Here is a 20,817-nt window from a genome sequence, read left to right as displayed (position 1 = left end):
ACGATTTTTAGTGCTGCTCAATTTTAATAACAATAAGATTTTTTTATTATATTCGTGTTTAATATTGTTAAAAAAGATTTAATATATTATTGTATTAAAATATTATAATTATTAAAATTATTAATATTACTATAGGTACCTATTATTGTTTTACTATAGCATTAAAAACTTGAATTTAAGCATTTATTTGTAAACTTTTAGAGTTTAATTCTATTGGTTCATAAACTATATATACTACTGTTTTATTTGATCGTGTCTTAATGTTATAAACTTTTTCTCTTGTGTCCAAAATTGTAGTGTTTCAATATATGTTTTATGGCATTTTTTGGTTTAATAAATATTTAAGTTACAAAATGAGACGTGTTGTATATTAGTCCGTGAACGATGAATCCATTGGTTTTACATAACTATTATGCGTCTTGTATCTATTATTAGTCATTGCTTTACAGTTAATACACTTACGCATGGACTTAATGAATGAACTCTAAAACAGAAATAATACTCAAATTATTTCATACGACTATCGTACAAAATAACAGTTGAAATAAACAATACTATATTATATTATAGCAAAGTATAATCTTTGCAATATAAAGTGTAATAAGTTATTTGAACATTTAATTTCTCATAGATAGTTATCGGTAGTTATTTTTTTAGTGGCTAAATTTATATAATTGAAAATACATTTTATAAAATGTATTATACATTTTTTATCACACGACATTTTTCCAAAAAAAACTTAAAATTGAGGTTATTTATTTGAACATTCTATGAGTATGATTTTCAAATTAAGTCTATCATTTGTATAATTTACCTTTAAAAGCGTGTAAATATTTTTAATTTTACTTTGTTTAGTTGTTATCATTTTTAAAATTTATCCTCTACTCTCCAAGTATTAATATTTAATACCTAGTTCTATTATTAATGTTTATACTTCAAAATAGCGGTGTTTATATTGAACAAAATTTGTTTTTCTATTTTTTAAATATGAAAATAACTTTTAATTTAAAAAACTATGTATTTTCATAATAATAAATAGTTTGTAATTTATAACTTTAAAAATATTGCATATGCATGTATCTATTTGTTTATTTTAACAATGGCATTTTTATTATTGAATAATCATTAAAGTTTTTTTATTATTATTAAAATACTTTTCTCTAACATATGGTTTAGCTGTTTTCCTTGGAAACAACTCCTTTAAATGAATGGTATTCTTATATTTTGACAACGAACGCACGTAAACATTAGTATACTTTAATAACTATTTTTCGAACGATTTGTCGTTTTATTCTCTAAATCATTTTGAATTTCTACTATTTAGAATATAATAATGAATACTAATTATGAAAGCGGTGTACTACAAAATAAACATCCTAGATTTAAAATACTACAATTACAAAATTACGTTATTGATTACGATACCGGAGGATTTGTAAAGTTTAAGCTCTATGAAAATTCAAAATCACGACCGGTGAGTATAAGTTATATTATATTAATTAATTCAAACCAAAATAAACTATAACTATTCTTTAGTTGAAAGTATATACTCGTAAAGATCACCTTTGATATACACCATAAGATAAAGTTAATAAAGTTTTTTGTAACTTAATTATTATTCCCATATTTCCATGTTGATCAGAGTAACTTTTTATTAACCCCATGTACCAAACCAATATGTTCGACGTGCGCTTTTTATCCAAACACTATATAATCACCATTCACCAATAACATTGAAAATTAATTAGCTTAGATACAACTTTAATCTTTTGAAACAATTTTGATAAAATAATGTGTTTGCTTATATCAGTTTCTATCCATCTACTGGATTGTGATTTTTTTTTTCTATGTTTAGTGTCTAGTCTCAAACAATTTCAATCAACGATAACACTATACATTCAATAATAACTAAGGCCTACTATATTATACACGCCAAATGGTTATTACTTATTACTTAAGGAAATATAACATCAATAGAAATTTATTATAAAAAAAGTATAAGAAGGAAAATTGTATTTCTTAATGATATTTTTACATATAGTTGGACCATAACCAACAATACCTAATTCGCTTAATACATGTACTCGTATAATTATTTTCGAAGAATTTATTTAAATATTAAAAAATGACAATGTTTATAGAATATTTTGTTTTTAAAAATATGATGTAATAGTACGTAATATGTATAATAAAACCATGCAAATATTTTCCATGACATAGATTAAATTCGATTTACTTCCTCAGCTACCAGAAGAGAAACAACGTAGCAGTTTTGACGGCTATATGGACTATTTACTTTACTGCTTCAGTTTGACTGGAAGTCTAGCCAACTTAACAAGATTCCCATACTTAGCATATTCATACAATGGATGTAAGATATTCATCATTTTACGAGTTCAGTTTATACGTGTAAGGGATGAAGGATCAGGCTAAATGCCTATAATATCTTTAATTAAAACTACTTAATTAAAAATTGATAAATACTTAAATTATATAAAATTATATAAAATTGAAATTTTTAAATTTTTTTTCAAGCTTTTAAAATTTACATTATTTGTCAATACCGAACATACAATTTTCAAAAACCCCTTATTTGTCACTTTTACACATGTGTAATGTGTATTATAATAAAACAATATAATATTGATTTGATAATACAAAATTAAATTCAAATACCTAATAACAATATTGTTTTTAGAGGATTGTTCGATATAATTGCATTTGTTAGCTAAATTGGATTGAATATTATTTGAGACTAAAAATAAGAATTTTTCATGCTTCTCAAATAATGTCTTGTGGAGATACAAATTTATGTTTTTGAAATGTAAAACCCTCCCTTTTCTACTGTAAATTATTTAGTGGTAATTTTTTTAAAAATGTTGAAGTATCAAAATTAAAACTCGAGTGCGTAATTTTAAGTTTCTTAACTTCGTGTATTATCATAGGTCAATGATTAGTGATAGATATGCCACTAGGAATATTCCACAAGAAATAATCACATAGCTCTCGCAAATATTTAAAAAAAAAAAATAATTATTCATATACCTAGTCATACGAGTAGAATTTTATTTCATATTAATTAATAGAGTGTCTTTGTTAACCGAAAAAAATTGTATAAACAATATATTATAATATGATTATTGATATGGTTTGAAATTCAGTAGCGTGTTTTTTTCAACTTATGATTATTACTTTTGTCAGTTATTTCCACGAATCACTTCATGATGATATAAATATTAGTGTTTTTATTTTTCACATTTTCACATATTTTGGATAAAATGTATATTGTTGCATATTTCGACTATAAATATAAGAACGAATTAAGATCATTCAGTTATTAAATTTAAAATATCATGTAATTATTTAGTTCAATACTTAAGTAAATTAGTTTATTATTAATAAAACGTTAATTTTTTTTAGTGTTTATTTCATATATTTTATGTATATAATATTAATTGAACATTTTTGCATATTTTTAATAAACCAAATATATATTTTACAATTTATATTGCGTATAAATCCTAGCCCTAAATAAAATAATTTAGAATTATTATCTGTATTCGTTATTTTTTTCACATATATTTTTTTCATATAAACACTAAATTTAATATTACGACTATATTTTATATTTTTAAAAACCACTTTTAAGACTATTATCCTTAGTATTTAAAACATTTTAATAACTGAAAAATAATTCGTTCAAACTTTGAATTAAGTACATCAAAATGTTCAAAAAATATATCCACTAGGGGTTTATATAGCCACCGGACACTTATTTTATATAATATTAAAAAAATATGGTCTTTAAGCATATTATTGAATAATTTCAAAAATAAAATTCAGTATTTGAATAAAATTATGAAATAAATGAAAAATAAGGTGGACACCTTGAATACATTTGCACTGTTACATAATATAAACGTATAATCTGAGTTTCTGCGCTTCACCGGTTAGCAAATATTATTATTTTTAGTATACTTAACATTGTATTGGAATTTCCTCAGGCTCATTTTTGATCAAATTCTTGATACTGGTCTTGCTGATCGGTGTTCCGTGGTGTTTCATGGAAATCGCCGTTGGTCAGTATTCGGGCAGAGGTCCGACGGTGATTGGCGACATGGTGCCCATCGGAAAAGGTGCGGAAAGTCCGGCAGTCGGACTTTTTCCAATTTTTCTTTCTTCTCGATTGTTTTTGTTTTTGTTTTTTTTTATGTTTTATCTCTATTTCTTCGCAACAATATGCTGTTTCCACCTCATCGTGTTCACGTTTCTGTCCGTTTTATCCAGGCGTAGCGGTGGCCATGGGTTACATCTGTTTTTTAAACGTTATCTGTTATAGCCCCATACAATCTAGATGTCTCTATTACATGTTTTGGTCGTTGCTGAGATTCGATTATCTGCCATGGGAGCAGTGTTCGTCCATGAACGACTCATTGTGCATAACCAATGACAGGTACCTGGAAAAATGCGGGCACAAGTCGGTTGGTCTCGATTTGCAAGTGCCCGCCGAGAATTTCTATCAGTGAGTCGAATACTATGTAACTTGTGTAACTTAAGTAACTTTCAAATTTTTAAGCCCCTATATATACAAATACTCGTACGTTATAATATAGTGTTATATAACTTTAATTTGTAATTCTTCTTTTAAAATAGCAATAATTATTTATTTTGACCAATTATTTTCAAGTAATTATTTATCCACAACTAAAACTATATAAATGAAATTTGCTAAATGATAAGTAGGTAATTTTAAATTATTCAAACATAATATATTTAAATTTTAATAATTAAAAATCCAATAGTTAATACCTAACAGTTTTAATTTTTTCCATTATTGTTTTATATTTAATTATTAATATTTGTTCAGGATTACAAAATAAATAATTAATGTGAAATAATTAAGTATATCCCGATTCCCGATGTTGAGTCGATTTCAATTTTCATCGGCTTGTATTAAAAAGACATCAGTTTTTTTATTGAGTTTTTTTTATCTTTATAAAAATTCATCTTATACGTAATATAGTAAAAATATCTTTGTACTACACTGCATTATTTTTATTAGGTATAAAATTGTAGAGATGGACGGAGGCTTTCTCTACGGTGGAGTCGGTAAATTCAACGAACCATTATTGACTTGTCTTGCAATTTCATGGGCCATCAACTACCTATTACTTACTGCATCCAATAAATCGATGCAATACGTATGCAAACCTACGTATAATTATAATTTAATAGTTCAAAATTTATCGTGGTTTCATCATGTTGAAATTACCTATATAAAATCAATATCACATAAGACTTTACCTTTGAGATATTTTTTACTTTCATATTTTAATACCTATCATAGCATCATACATTTTAAAAGTATTCCTAACATAAAATTGCGAATACAATAAAGTTTCAGTATAGATTTTAATATTTTAAAATTGTAAGCAGAAAACTATTTAAGATTACTATAAATTCTATTAGTGAATTTACTTTCCTCTAAAAATAATTTTGTTGTCTTCCACAGTAATAGTTTAGATTCAATTTTCCTCCAAACATAATTTTGGACTACAATTATGTCCCATTCTTCTCCAAATATTAAAATATCTAACACATATTTTAATCAAACCTAGCATTTAAGTGTTTATCATATTTATAATAATAATAATGATAAAATAAAACTAGAATATTCCTATGTCCGTATTATCGGCTGCCGATTTCATGTTTTTTTACTGATTCGTAATTGAACGAAGAAATTTCTCGAAAATTACAAAAAGTAAAATACATCTTTTCTGTACACAAATATTTATTTGCTCCTGTAATTTTCTATTGTTTTACCCTAACCTATATGATAAGCATTTACAATTTCATTATATGCGTGGTCACCATAAACTTGAACGTTAATAATTATACATAATATATATATATTGTAAAATTCATAGTTATTGAAAAATAACACCACTCGAAATACACATTTCGTTTTATAGGTGAAGATTTTCGGTTCGATCGCGCCGTTTGCTTTGCTAGCGTTCGTGTCGTCCGCCATAATGACCGACAACGATGCATGGGGTGGTTTTAATCTACTGTTTGACACGAGTACAATCGACTTTCTAGACCTTCAGGTACTTAACCCAAATTATTGTGCGCAATCTGTCTCACAGTATGCACATCATCGTATTTAAGTTCCATGCTGTATTCACACTTTAGGCGTTTATATTTCAGTCGTGGCGGAGGGCCGCGGAACAAGTGCTGTACTCTTTGGATGTCGGCACAGGCCACTTGATCATTTACGGAGCGAACCGCAGTTTTCACAACAACATATTAGGTGGAGTGCTTTTGGTAACTTTGCTGGACACTATTTGTGCCGTGACCGCTACTATAGTCGTATTCGGTACGGCAAATATCGTAGCTTGTAAATATCACATCCAGTTCAGTATGGTGTTTAAATCCGGTGAGCCCGCTCGGTAGTTATACATCAATACCTAAGTTATAACCACCTATATATAAATATACTTACCGATGGCTAAGAAACCAACAATTGTCGTTTATTGTTATTTTTAAAATTATTTTACGATTTCATAATTATTATGGACAGATATATTATGTAAAATAGTATTACGCCAATTAAGAGCGAAAAAATTGGATCTTTGTCTGTGTTTAAATATAGATAACAAAGACACGTAGATACTTTAGTCCACAAATATAATCTCAGTTTGTAATTACTATTATTTAATGTAATTCTGACCTGTCAATTTACTTAAATCTAAATGATTTTTATTGACATTACAATAATAATTGTTATTTATAAGCATTGGTGATAAAGAGTTTAGTACATATTCTAGAGCAGGGGGATGGCAAATCCATGTCATGCGTGTCCGAGGTGTGGCACGCGAAAATATTTTGAGGGTACACAACAAATTAAATCATTTTTATTATATATATATATATATACCTATTATATAGTGGCAAAGGACGTTTCATCGCGAGCAAAAAAAAAGGAATTTGGCACGTTGCGTTCAAATAATTAAATAATTTGCCACCCCTTTTCTAGTGCATGTATTTGTTTTACAATATTAAAGAAAAAATAATAATGAGTAAAAACCATTAAAGGTTTTAGATTATTGATATAATATATATTTTACAATAACATTTTAAATGTATACATTGAATAGTATATCTATTAGGCTAAAAACAAAATAAAATACTCTACATACATTTTTGTTAATAATTATAATTTTACATTTATAAGATATTATCAGTATAAAGTATTCTCAAATTAATAATAATAAAATATTAAACAACAGGTTACAATAATTTTTAATACCTATGTCCATAAAAATCTATGATTTATAATCAAATCAACTGAACTATAACGAAAACAAAAATCGTTAAGAATTAAAAACAGCTATTTTCCTGTAAAATGTTGTGATTGTGACTTACAATTTTTCGTTTTTTAGCCACTGGCATACAATGTTATAAAATGCATATTAACTACGTGATTATTATTATATTCTACAGGTCCTGGTATGTTTTTTGTCTGTATCTCACGTGTCCTCGCCGATCTACCCTTACCGAGATTGATGAGTTTCATATCGTTTTTTACTTTGTTTGTCATCTGCATACTTACACAGGTTAGTTGGTGCAGCATACTATCAAACTCATTACAACGCTATAATAATACACAATTCAACAGAATATTTATTAACGTCAATGATGTATACAAAACATATCGACTATAATTATTAAAATATATCGTATAGGTACTTAAAAAGAAGTACCTACACAAACATATATAAATAAAAATATAATCTTTTACCTAAATTTAACCTGATAATAATAACTATATCTGCACAATATTACGCTTTTAACAAACCTGGACCCTGATATTCTTTGTTAACTTTTATAGACTTTTAAAATCTCACGTCATTAAATTTTTATATTTTTGTTTCATGTACTATAAAACTTGTTTTAATAAATTACAAATACATTCAACAAAAAATTTATTGTTTTTTTAAGCTTTTGTAATTAATTTATGTTACATCTTAAATTTAGTATACTATACAGTATACATAGCAAACATTGTAACATTTGCAAAACTATTATTACTATTATTATAATACTTAAGTATTATAGTTACCTATAATAATTACCCAAAATATATAACTTGTACCATTATGATTTCATGATTGTTAAACTTTAAGATAACACCTTTATAAAATCATTCTCCACAACTCCATATTAAATAATAATAATAATAATAATAATAATAGATGATAAAAGATAATAATAATCATTCATAATTTATAGAAATATTATACAGACATTATTTGATATTTCCTAGAAGTATGAATTATTAGTATACATATAATATATAATGCTAAATTACAATTTAAAATATATACAGTATATATTTGAGGCTTTCATTAATTAAAAATACTAAATATATCACACTTTCAACTAAATGTATTATTGTTAGTACAATAAAAATTAATTCTTAGTGTATTCTATAGTGTAAATTGAAAAATTATAAAATCTATTGAATTTGAAATATTTGTAAAATTTAACTATGAAAAAAAATAGTGCTCACTGCTCATGTATAAAAGCTATATTAATGTAACTATGGTCAATCTTATAGCATTAACTATAATTACCTAATCAATAAATAAATTGGATAAAGTTTAACAATGTTGCCTAATATTTGTTAGTTTTACATTCAACAAACGAATTTAATCTTTTTAAAATACTCAACAACGTACACCTGCCTGCCTATTTAAAATTACGTATGTAATTTTAACCTAACTGACTGTTTTCATGTTTTCTCTTAGCTATCCTTCTTGAATCCTGTGATTTATTTATGGAACGTTTATTTCCCAAACCACAGCCATGAACAACCTCACAGACGCGCTTGTATATTGTGTGGCGCGATGTTCATACTATCGTTAGTAACAGTGACTAATGTAAGTGTTTTATTACTTATTATACAGTTTAATATATCATATAAAAATATTATGAGGACAATTCAAATATCACCAGGTTCCCCAGAAAAATACTATTACTCCATAATGCATTTATAATAAATATATGCATAAAAGGATTACTTAATATATAAAGAATACATCGTTTATAACCTAGTAGATAAAAAGGTAGCTTACACTTTGCTTGGAATTGAATAATAATATGTAGTTATAAAAGACCATATAATTATACAAAAAAAAATCTTTCTTTAACCTAACATGCTTTTTAATTTAATCTTACATCTTTCTTCTTATAAGCAACTCTTATATTGTTATTATTTTATTAATAATCATCGAAACTAATTGTAATACAAAGCTTAAATAAAAAAACGCATATTTTAATACTAAATAATAACTAACATATTAGTGAATTATATATGTTTTTGTTAGGTACTTACACTATATTTTAAAGTATATCCTGTACTCCTGTACAAACTTTTCTATAGAGAACCATAAATTTTAACTGTTATGATTATTTTGGAAATGTTAATACCTACGAACATTACGATCGAGCAGTTAGCTATGTAACCTATGTAAAATAAAAATTCTTAAAATCAGTGACGGTGCTACGTATTTTGGGGGCCTGAGCATGTTTTTGGTAGGGTCCTTGATGATTTTGAAACTAGATGGTAAATTATTATAAACTTTATATATACATGTCATGTGTCAGTGTGTCTAAATTAAATTATTATATAACAGATATTTTGTTTTTAATCATATTATGTATAAAATGTGTACTTGTCAGCAGGATAATTTCTTGATTTTTCTAGAGTTTGCTTCAGTACTTAGGCGTTTATAATGTCATCATAATACCGAATGTATCGTTACCAGTTGCTATTATTGACTGGAGTCGACGCATTGTATTTATATAAGTATATTTTGTAATGTATTATAAGCACAATAGTATTTCAAACACAATATCAATTTCATTTTTCCCTGTATGTTTTCAATATGGTAGAATATATTAGGTACATTTATACAAATAATTAACAAACTATTTTTTTTTTTACCTGCATTACTGATTTGTAAAAAAAATATACTTAAAGTACGTGCCAAAAATCAAATTATTTATTTGTAAATATGCTTACAATTATGAAAAACAAATAAATGAATACGGGCCCCTAGCGCCGACACTGCTTAAAAATAGTTTTACGAAACTATAAAATTGATATAATATTTAATTCAACATTTATTATACGAATAAATTTAGTTAGTTTAACAAAATAAAAAATGTAAGTATTAATTACAAAAAAATCATCATATCCCCTAAATCTTTCAAACCTATATTATATTATCATTCATAATTCACAAAGTTAAATACATTTTAAACTAGTATTTTTACTAGTTATTCTGACTTTGATTTGAATACATAAAAATGTTCAAATAAAATAATGTATTTAACAATGTATAAGAATAAAGTATAATCATAGTTTTAAAAATAGAAGTTTGTATCGCTACAGGACGCTCCTTAAGTAGTTAAAAAAAAATCTCAGTCGTTTTAAAATATAGTACCTATTTAAGGTTATTTGAAATTCCAAAAATTAGAATTAAATTAAATTAATTATTAATAAATAATAAGAGGTAGGTAGGTAATTATACTTAGTGCGAATCAATCTATATAGCTTAAATTTATACTGCACGATATTTTTCAATAATTTGTATTGATTGTTTACAATAACGATACGTTTTTATGTATTCAATATTTATAATATCATAAAATATATCAATAATTAATAAACATAAAATTATTATAACGTATATTATCAATCTACTATTCTTGTACTTTTATTGTGCATTATTGGCCTACACTGAGCGATTATTATTGTTATTGTCGTTGTTGTTGAGTTCACTTATTTATTGTATTTCCATTTATTTATTTTTTGCATATACATTTATTGTAGGGAGGTGAAATGATTATATCAATATTGGATGATATAGGATCTGCCATGGGAATACTCATGATCACAACTTTTGAAGTTATATTGATATTTGGCATTTATGGTGTAAGCGAATTTTGCGTCGATCTGGCGTTCATGTCGAATAAGCCACCTTCTATCCTACTGAAGTTACTGTTCATCGGTGGTCCGGTGTTTACGATCGTAAGACAAGAGTAAAGACTATTGTAAAATAATATTACGATTTTAATATCAACGCCTACATTTTTTTTCCATTTAACGTCTATTAATAATTATTATTGTGTTGCATACATTATGCATTATATAACATTTTGATATTATTATAACTAGGAGATACATACAAGTTGAAACAATTTCAAACGTTTTATTTTTGTTTTTGATTTAATATGTTGCAAAGAACATTATGCTTGCATGTAGTTTCTCTTGGATTTCGCCGAGTTTTCAGAATGTAAGTTATCCACTAACGATGTACATAATAGCATGGATAGCAGCAATGTTAACGTTAATGATAATGATGTTCACGGCTATTTACACAATTGTCAAATTCGCAAGAAAAAAAGTAAACAATTATCATTCTAAATTTAAAAAAAATATATATACATTAAACAGTAGGTAATAAGTATTGATATATATTTATCATATATAATATATATATATATTATTAAAAGGACATTAATGTTATACATAATGTATTATCCCAAAAATCCCACGCCCCTGCAATTAAAATCAGTCTATTTATATTATGCAGTCATACAACAGTCAAATATAAGCAATTTAAATTCTAATAGCATACGTTTCAACAAAAAATATATGTTATGCTCTATTATATTTTCTAAAATCCGTCAAAATTACAAAAAAAAATTTGTAAGTTCATATTATGTATAAAATGATAAGTTTTTATTGGTAAGGCCTAATAACTATATTAATACAATATTCATCAAGTGTAGTTCTTATTGAAACTCAAAAATCTAAAGAGTATAAAAGCACTTTTTCATAGAGATTTTACGATAACAATTTGATAAACTTAGAATTTTAACAATTTTAACTATAAAAACCCGAAACTAACCTTTAGCCAAACCTTATGGTAATTTTCAAAGTATTAATAAAGTCTTAAAAAGGGTAAACTGAATATTTTTATAACCCATTGGTTCATTATTTTTAACTATCTAAGTACAAAAAGATTTTATATTTTCGTTAAACAGAATTTTTTTGGATCATTCGAACCTACTGATCGATGGGTACCTGACCTAAATGATTTATTGATTAATAATGAACTGAACTCAATGCAATTTGAAGAAGAAAAAATGATTTATGACGATTCTAACCAGTTAATATTTGGGATTGGAAAACCTAAAATATGCACAAAAATAGACAAAGCAACACAAACAAATGAAACAAATAATCAACAGTTAGGTAATAAATGACTATAATAATAAGAAAAAAGTACTATATAATGGAACTAAATTTCAGACTTTTAATTTTAATTTATGTTTCTAAACAAACGCAAAAAGATTATAGGCCAAATTATGTTATTTCAATTAAAAACTTGCATTATATTATAATCTAACAATTAATAACATATACCAACTCAGGTATTATAGAAAAGTACATATCTGTACTTATATTTATTATTGAAAAAATGTTATTCAAACATATTTTTCTATCAATCGAACAAAATATTAATAATTTTTTCTATTTTTTGACATATGAATTAAATATAAATATATATGTGTGTGTGTGTGTGTGTGTACATAGTATGTATATTACATACTGCTATAATAATATAATACCTAATAGGTACGTATAAATAATAAGATTCGTTTGTACAAATTTAACATTGTATTATTTTCAAAAAATTTTACTTTATACATAAAAAAAAAACAAATACCTATATTATGTTTTATTTATATTAATTATATGTGTGTGTATTATTATTTTATCAGAACATATTGGAATATCAAATCATTTATTACAACAATTTTATTTGGAAATATTGAAGACCACTAATACACCGTTTGAGATTGAAAGGAGACATAATGAAACCCAAGTACTTGCTTGGAACAACACGAGATGCACGGAACATTTAGTTGAAATAGGACTAATGGAAAAATATACTCAAACTGACTAGGTGTCTATTATTAAATATAATTGTTCAAATAATTTAAGTAAAATATTTCATATTTAATATAACTTTATAATATTTCTCGATTATCTAATTATTATAATATAAAAGAAGCAAATGAAAATCCACTGATTTATTACCTTCTAGTTAGCAGGTAGGTATACTTAAAAATTTTAAATTAATAAACAAAAACTTAGCCGATAGGAGTGATTAAGTATATTATACCTACATACTGAATTTAACGTTGTGTTGTGACTTAACTATTATTCGAATACTTAGCACTTTAACACCATTTTTTTTTTCAGTGATACCTTTTTTTCAATAACCCAAAAGCACAACATTTATTTGCGCTTTTAAACATGGTAGTGGGATAAAAGAACAAAAAAAAAAAAAAAACCTAATATACCTACAGTAATTTTACCCGTTTCACGACAAATTTCAATGACAGTTATTTATTACGTTTGTCTGTATTATATTATAACAAACTACGATGACGATCGAAGCAAATTTTAAATTTTAAAGTCATGTTCATTATAAACATAGAAGTTTTAGATAGAAAACAAAAAATTCCAAATTGGAATCCATTAAAACTGTGGACTTCAATTTTTAAATTTAATTTTATGGTACCTATTATATTATAATTACACCCGTGAAACTAGTAAATTTAAAATTACTCAATATTTTAATTTTAATTTTTAATTTTTAAACTAATTTCAACATTGCAAATTTTAATATCACTGTAAATCCTTATTTAAATATTAATATAATAATTAGGAACTATTTTAATAAAATTGATTCTCTTTTATGGGTTATTAAAAAGGGAATTTTTTTGCTCATATGGGGCATTTATCTTAGCGCTTTTGGGTTGCGTTTGGGCCATATTTTGCGCTTATGGGCTAGGTACAACCTTTTTTTTATTAACTAATTACAAATAAATCAATATTAGATACGTTAGTTTGTTAATTGAAAGTCAACTATGTATATGTTATTAAATGACCTAATTCAAATATCCATTGTAGTAACTTATCTTGCTTTTTCCGGTTTACTTGAAACGTCACAATTATATAATAGGTATATTTATAAATTATAAATTAATCAATTATTGTTATTGTTTAATTACACTGTATTAAATAATTTTAAATGTAAATAATAAATATAATATTTAAATAAAAATTATTGTTTGTAAATGTGTATTTAAGCGATCCACAACCTGGTCTATCGTACTCATAGTTCTGAAATTAAAAACATATTAATATAGCCTAATAGTGTTCTATCCAGAGATGTGTAGGTTGTGTGAAAGTTTACATTTTATACTCGGCTGCAATATTTTTTGTTTGTGTATAAAGATTAAAGGCCTATCATTGGTTACAGAAAATAAAATAGTTATTATCCAATAATAATAACTACATCATTTTAGATCTATATTTTGTCAAAACAACCCAAAAATGTCTATGTTAAGACTATGCAGTTAACATTTAACAGTGTGCATTTAATTTGTATTTGATTAACTAGTCAATACAAATTTCTTAATATATTGTAGGTATTTATTAATTAAGTTGACATAAACGTATAATAAGACCTATGACTACATTTTTTTACCATAAATTGCTATCATACAGTTATTTTTAATATCATTAAATGTATTATTATTTCTTTTGTTATAGCTTTTAGAAAATTTTATTTCGAGTAGATATATATTTTTTTAATATCATAACACAATACCTATGTATTAACGTATTGTATAAAATCAATTACATTTTTTTATCAATCAAATAAATTTTCAAGACTGGAGAAAATGTGCTGTTATTGTAATACCTATATGCAAATGCTCTTTTCTTAAACATGTATAAATAAATAATATTCAACAACACCTACCACTAAGTCCTGCGCACAACTATGTTTATAGCCACTGCAACTAGTGTGCAAATAACAAGAGAAACTATTTTTAACAAGATATTTAATTATTGGTATTTAAAATAATTAAAAAGTTGCACGATCACTGTGTATGAATGTGACCCAACCAATTTATAATTGATTATTATATATAAGGTTTTTATATAGGTACAGGCTATGGGCCATAGAATACGGTAATTATAAAGAAATAACCGAACGACCGGCTTATTATTTTTAACTATAAGTCAAGTCAATATTTTTCTATATATTAACTTTGAACTTAAATAGTTCAATACATTATTAACGTTAACTGGATATTCACGTTTTTAACGTTGACTTTCACAACTATCTATCAATTTATTTTTTTTTTTGCGTGTGATTACAACTAATAGTTTGTGAATTGGTTTTTTGGTGGGTATAGACGGTATAGTTAAATGTTTTTGCATGGTTGTTAGACCAATCGTTGTTTTTCCTTTATAGGTATTGTAAATTTTACAGCCTCATCTAGTGGTAAATAAGATGTTACCATCTCTACGTCGTTTCCGTATAGAAAATATTCATATCGAAAGACTCCACGACGGTAGATCATCGAACATTTTAACTTTTAAGGATAAGGACAGCTCGATCTGGCGGACCGAACATCCACACGGCATGTGCTATTCGCGTTATCGTCGTGATAACGTCGATGGTCGATATCACTATCAGTAGCGGCGATTTCGCATTCGGCTCTGACAGAGTGTATAATACCTCGCAATTTCTCCAAAACTCTAAAGTTCCAGGCGTGTGACATATTAACCATGGCGTTATTCGCTAGGTATTTGAGGATCGGCAGTACTGTTAAGCACGGGTAAGTATTTTGTTTCTGATTCGATTATATTGTACGAAATAATCCACCAGCCTTGATACGGTTTAATTTATTATAATAACATTATTGGGTATCGTGTCTTGTTCACCGACACTTTGAGTAAAATGTATCTACTCGTTATGCGCTAGGTACGTTCATTGCGGTCAACACGAGCTGTATTACAATAGGTACATTGAATTTGCTCTGTTAGGTACAGTTTGCCTACAGCTTTTAGATGTCAACCGTGTTCTGAACTGGCAGTTGACACTAGACAATGCGTCTAGAATCTTCTTTTTCCAATCGCAACATTCTGACAATCTTGTCGTGACATATACCATCATATAACTAAATCCACCTAATTACCTTCTCCTTTGAATCTCAACATCTTAGTGTGAACAACGGGAGAAAATTCTGTTACATAATGAATATGATGACTTTTCACAGATATAACCTAAGAATATTCTTAGGTATAGTGTGTGTATTTAGTAGATTCACTGCTAATACATCATTATTTGATTATTATTTATAAGACGTATAAAACAAATGTATACATTCATAAACAAATCATAAATATTTTATCAACTTTGAGTATTTGACATTTTTTGTTTAGTATTATTTAATATATTTTTTTTTTTCTGACATTTGATATTATATATTGACATCTTGCACTAGGAATATAATACTTAATCTACTCGGATAAAAATTGAATATGTTATCTGGACCAAATCTTGTTATAATTTGTATTATGTATAGTGGTTAAGCATTAATAAATCAATTCAAATTTTTTATTTGAATTTAAATTAAAACTATTGGTAAGTTTTAATGAAAGTTTTGTTTATTTTTTTTTTTTTTCAAAGATTTCAAGCATTTCCACAATTATCAGCAGTTAAATATAGTGTATATCCACCACATTTTTCTGAACCAGTGTACAAAAAACAAGAATTAGATAAAATTTATGAATCTGGTGAGATTGAGAATTACAAACTAATACCATTTAAAGCAGCTAGAAGTAATGAAACTTGTTCTATATTCCATGATCCTATAGTTGCGTAAGTATTAATTGATTGTATTTGTAATATTTAAAAAATGAGAAACAGTTTTTATAAATTAGTAAAAGTTGTAGTAAAAATTTAAATCTAATTACCTGTTGTATTTTTTTTTCAATACTTTAAGTGCTTGAGCACTGCCAAATAACATAATATTTTAACTAAAGTAATTTTTTTGTAGAATCATTAATGAATAACTACACAACAAAATATTTTTTTTTGTTTCCATAAAATCATAAAAAAAATTTTATATTTTTTTTAATTTAAAAATTTTACATCATTAGTAAGCATGAATTATTATTATTATTTTACACTCATAATCAATAAATAATATTGTTTTGAGCGACTTTATTTTACCTCTCCAATTACTTAGGCTATTATAACTGTTATATATATTTAAACCAATAATGTTTATTTATCAATATTTTTAATGAAACCTTAAATTTTTTTCAGAAAATTTATAAACTATATGCTATTAAAAGGACAAAAAAAATTAGCCAGAGGAGTCTTGGAAAAAGTATGTTATAAAAGTTTATTATTTATGAATTATATTAATAAAACTATATTTGGTATTTAATAATATATGATACACATTTCAATTAAATTTTTTATTTTATAAAATTGAGAATAGACATTTATGTAGAACCAATCAAATGTATTAAATATTTAAAAATTATGTTAGAAAAAATACTTTTTGTATTAGTAAAGATTAAAAACACTAAAAATGAAGAATCTTTTTCTAGTCTAATTTTTATAGTATTTTGTAAGTGTAGGATGCTACTAGAATACTCATCATAAGCTCTAAATTTATATATTATTGAAGATGATAATTAGAGTTATAATGCAAAGTGCATCTTTTATTACTTGATCTTAGACAATCCTTTCCATGTACATTGTTCATAATTTGTTTCATATAACATGTTTTTCAAATCTGAAACTTTTGTTTTACATATTTTGAGAATTTTTTATTTTAGGAGCATTTTTTAGCGTTATTTAAGTCATTTTGTTGGGTTTAATGCATATTTATTCAATTTAACTTATTAAAAATATTATCTAAAGATAAATTGTTCTCTTGATATTCATTTTAAGTGGTTTTCGCTTAATAGATTAATTGGGTTTTTCCATACATATTGTTAATTATTTGGTTCAATTTTTACCTTATCTTTATAATTGACTGTGGAAAGATTTTTTTTTAATAAAATAATAACTACTTTATTTATAAATTACCAAATTATATTAATATCATTACTAAATTATTTTCCAATTCTATCATTTTCATTGCTTTGCATGTAAATAATCAAAATTGCTTATTGTACTTTTTTCTGTAGGTATTATGACTATTAATTTTGTTTAATAAATTCAAAATATATTTGTTCATTTTTTTCTTAAAGACCTTTGAAAAAATAAAGAAGATACAGTTAGAAAAGTATAACCGAGAAACTGATCCTGAAAAAAAAGCTTCAATAATTATAGATCCTATAGTTATACTGAAAAAAGCAATTGTTAACTGTAAACCACTTTTGAAATTAACTGCAGTAAAACGAGGAGGATCTTTTTACCAGGTATGATCTATTTTTACTATAATTATGTTATTATTTATTCCTGTTACCCAAGTCTTATATAATATCTAATTTTATTTTAGTCGATAATATATAAATCCAGAAAGTGAATAATACTATTCAACTTGTTCACCCCTATTTTTTGTTATCTGTATTAAATGTGACATTTCTATTTTATTGAATCGTTTAACACGTTGAATATGCACTGACACTAATTGGTGTAATGAGAAAAAATGGTTTTTAATTCCCTATGCATTGATGAATATTATTTTATTATTATTTAGTGTGATTAAACACGTTTTTTAAAATTTATATTTATATGCTATTTAAAAAAATGACCATATAGAAACAATTTTTAATGTTATTTTTAAAAAAGTGACATATTTACTAGGTGAAAACTGCCAAAAAACATGTACAGTGAACTTTTGTGCAAATATGACCCAATTTTATTAATAAAAAATAACTTCCAGAAACTATATTAATGTTGATATATTGGATTTCAAAACTATAATCATTTTTAATGTTACCAATTGTTTTTATTTAAGGTTCCAGTTCCAATAACAGATAAAGAATCTACATTTTTTGCGATGAGATGGTTTGTACAATGCGGACGTGAAAAAGACAAATCCATTAGTTTTGCTGACTTTATGGCTACCGAATTAATCAACGCATCCAATAATGATGTAAGTTGTAAGAATATATTTTCAATTTGAATTTTGAACTATGTGACCAAGAAATAATAATTCAGTGACCTTTGACATTAATTAATATTCAAATTTACATTAAAATATTGAATTAAGAATTTCAATGAAATTATCACCTTAATACACTTCTTATGATGTATTTATTTTCAGGGAAAAGTTGTAAAAAAGAAACTGGATTTGCATAAACAATGTGAAGCAAACAGAGCATACGCCCACTACCGTTTTAGTTAATTCTTTAACATGTTATACAGAAATTAATTAGAAATAAGTTATGAAAAAAATATTTTCAACATGTAAATTTTATAGTTATATATTTTGTTCTTTATATTTACTATCATTTTTACTTTGTAATATGGATCTTTTTTTTATGAATATAAAAAAAAGTTTATCCTTTAATTATTGTTGTTTTTAGAGACATAACCAAGTTCTCAACAGTTCTTTAGTGCATAGATTTTTATAATAATACATTGGACAAAACATGAATATTTCTTTGAAACAAATTGACCACAGATGTTGAGTGTTTTTAAATTGATCTTTTTGCTATAGTATTTTCTTCTAACTAAATTATATGTTTACATGGTATTAATAATATGACAAGAAAATATTCCATCAAATAGATCAATATTTTGCTGGTAACCTCGTACCACTCCTCTTAACTCACCTAAACTATAAATACTTAAAACTTAAAACCTACTCTTTCAAATTTTTTATTTTTATATTTCAAAAAATATTCTAATTCAGAATATGAAATGAAAAATATATGTTGTCATTTAAAAAAGTAAATAACATAAAAAATATTTAAAAATGTTACGAGTATAATAATATTATATATTATTTGTAATTATTCTTAATAATAATAAATCTGATCATATCTAATTTGGCACTATACAAATATTTATGAATAATAATGATAGAAATATAAACTAAATATAATTATTAAATTAGTTATTAAAATAATTATTATGCAAGAAACTGCCTATGCTTAGTTTGTTAACACCTTCATTCACCAACAAGCAAAATGTCACCTCCAGTTCATTGACATGTAGACTAAAATACATTATTTTAACACAAGAATTGCAAAATATTTAATAATATAAATGTAGAATTTACATTTGTTTTAAGTTCTTAGTGATAAAAAAAAAAAATAATAATTCAAATTGTTGACGTTATTTAATATTTCACCTCATTGCTATTAAAAAATTTCCATATTTTGATGAGTTTATTTCATGTCTTACTAGAAGACGTTTGTATGCTGTTCTAAACCGAACTGAATTTGGATTATAATTGTATCCTCTGCGACCACATTGCACTAAAAAATACTTCCAAATGGTCTTGACTTAGTTTATATCCAAGTAAGTAACTTATCTCATAATGCTTGACCACCTCAAACAAATTTATCGAATTAGTGATGCATTTAATCAATCCTAAAAACCCAATTTTCCTATGACATTTAAGTAAAAGTTCACCTTCAGGCTGACTTCTACTTTTTTTATAACGAAGATTTTCAACATATGATTTAAGTTTATCTAAAAATTGTTTTATGCGTGGGAATGTGTTATTGTTAAGAGGCCGTCACACTAAAAGTGAAACGCATACAACGTTCGAGAGAACGCGCTGTTAGGTGTTTTCGCGATCCGCAAGCACGCGACGTTTTAACCACGCCCACTACTAGTAGTCGGCGGCCAGCCGAGGATTAATGATTATGCCTATTCGGGAGCGGTGTTTATTATTATT

The 20,817-nt window shown here is 25.4% G+C and overlaps 2 protein-coding genes across 5 annotated transcripts; both read left to right on the top strand.

Annotated features, from left to right (window-relative positions):
* The first annotated feature begins 1,203 nt into the window (after positions 1–1,203).
* On the top strand, positions 1,204–15,512 carry LOC126552196 (sodium-dependent proline transporter-like). 4 transcript variants are annotated; one of them, XM_050206886.1, is made up of 14 exons: positions 1,204–1,474; positions 2,245–2,371; positions 4,005–4,136; positions 4,288–4,522; positions 5,063–5,201; positions 5,973–6,107; positions 6,193–6,436; positions 7,504–7,616; positions 8,811–8,942; positions 10,901–11,098; positions 11,313–11,474; positions 12,118–12,328; positions 12,859–13,043; positions 15,411–15,512. In XM_050206886.1, exons 1-13 carry the CDS (start codon positions 1,334–1,336, stop codon positions 13,041–13,043), a joined length of 2,154 nt encoding a protein of 717 aa, XP_050062843.1. In that variant the 5' UTR covers positions 1,204–1,333; the 3' UTR covers positions 15,411–15,512. The 4 variants fall into 4 exon arrangements, with proteins under 4 accessions (XP_050062843.1, XP_050062844.1, XP_050062842.1 ...); XM_050206887.1 differs by lacking the exon at positions 15,411–15,512 and having other exon boundaries at positions 6,208–6,436; positions 12,859–13,118; XM_050206885.1 differs by lacking the exon at positions 15,411–15,512 and having other exon boundaries at positions 12,859–13,118.
* A 107-nt stretch (positions 15,513–15,619) lies between these two features.
* Positions 15,620–19,479, top strand: LOC114128603 (28S ribosomal protein S7, mitochondrial). The gene is made up of 6 exons (XM_027993157.2): positions 15,620–15,777; positions 16,632–16,823; positions 17,274–17,337; positions 18,212–18,382; positions 18,925–19,062; positions 19,234–19,479. Exons 1-6 carry the CDS (start codon positions 15,728–15,730, stop codon positions 19,312–19,314), a joined length of 696 nt encoding a protein of 231 aa, XP_027848958.1. The 5' UTR covers positions 15,620–15,727; the 3' UTR covers positions 19,315–19,479.
* Positions 19,480–20,817: the final 1,338 nt, after the last annotated feature.

The sequence above is a fragment of the Aphis gossypii genome, chromosome X (genome assembly GCF_020184175.1).
Source record: "Aphis gossypii isolate Hap1 chromosome X, ASM2018417v2, whole genome shotgun sequence".
Lineage (NCBI taxonomy): Eukaryota > Metazoa > Arthropoda > Insecta > Hemiptera > Aphididae > Aphis > Aphis gossypii.
This window is presented reverse-complemented; position numbering and strand designations above follow the sequence as displayed.

Excerpts from the sequence above, each read along its gene's own strand:
- LOC126552196 (XM_050206886.1), top strand. The coding sequence starts at position 1,334 with ATGAATACTAATTATGAAAGCGGTGTACTACAAAATAAACATCCTAGA. Across the intron at positions 7,617-8,810 it reads TCATCTGCATACTTACACAG|CTATCCTTCTTGAATCCTGT; the intron begins GTTAGTTGGTGC and ends GTTTTCTCTTAG. Across the intron at positions 12,329-12,858 it reads AACAAATAATCAACAGTTAG|AACATATTGGAATATCAAAT; the intron begins GTAATAAATGAC and ends TTATTTTATCAG.
- LOC114128603 (XM_027993157.2), top strand. The coding sequence starts at position 15,728 with ATGGCGTTATTCGCTAGGTATTTGAGGATCGGCAGTACTGTTAAGCAC. Across the intron at positions 16,824-17,273 it reads TTCCATGATCCTATAGTTGC|AAAATTTATAAACTATATGC; the intron begins GTAAGTATTAAT and ends AATTTTTTTCAG. Across the intron at positions 19,063-19,233 it reads TCAACGCATCCAATAATGAT|GGAAAAGTTGTAAAAAAGAA; the intron begins GTAAGTTGTAAG and ends ATTTATTTTCAG.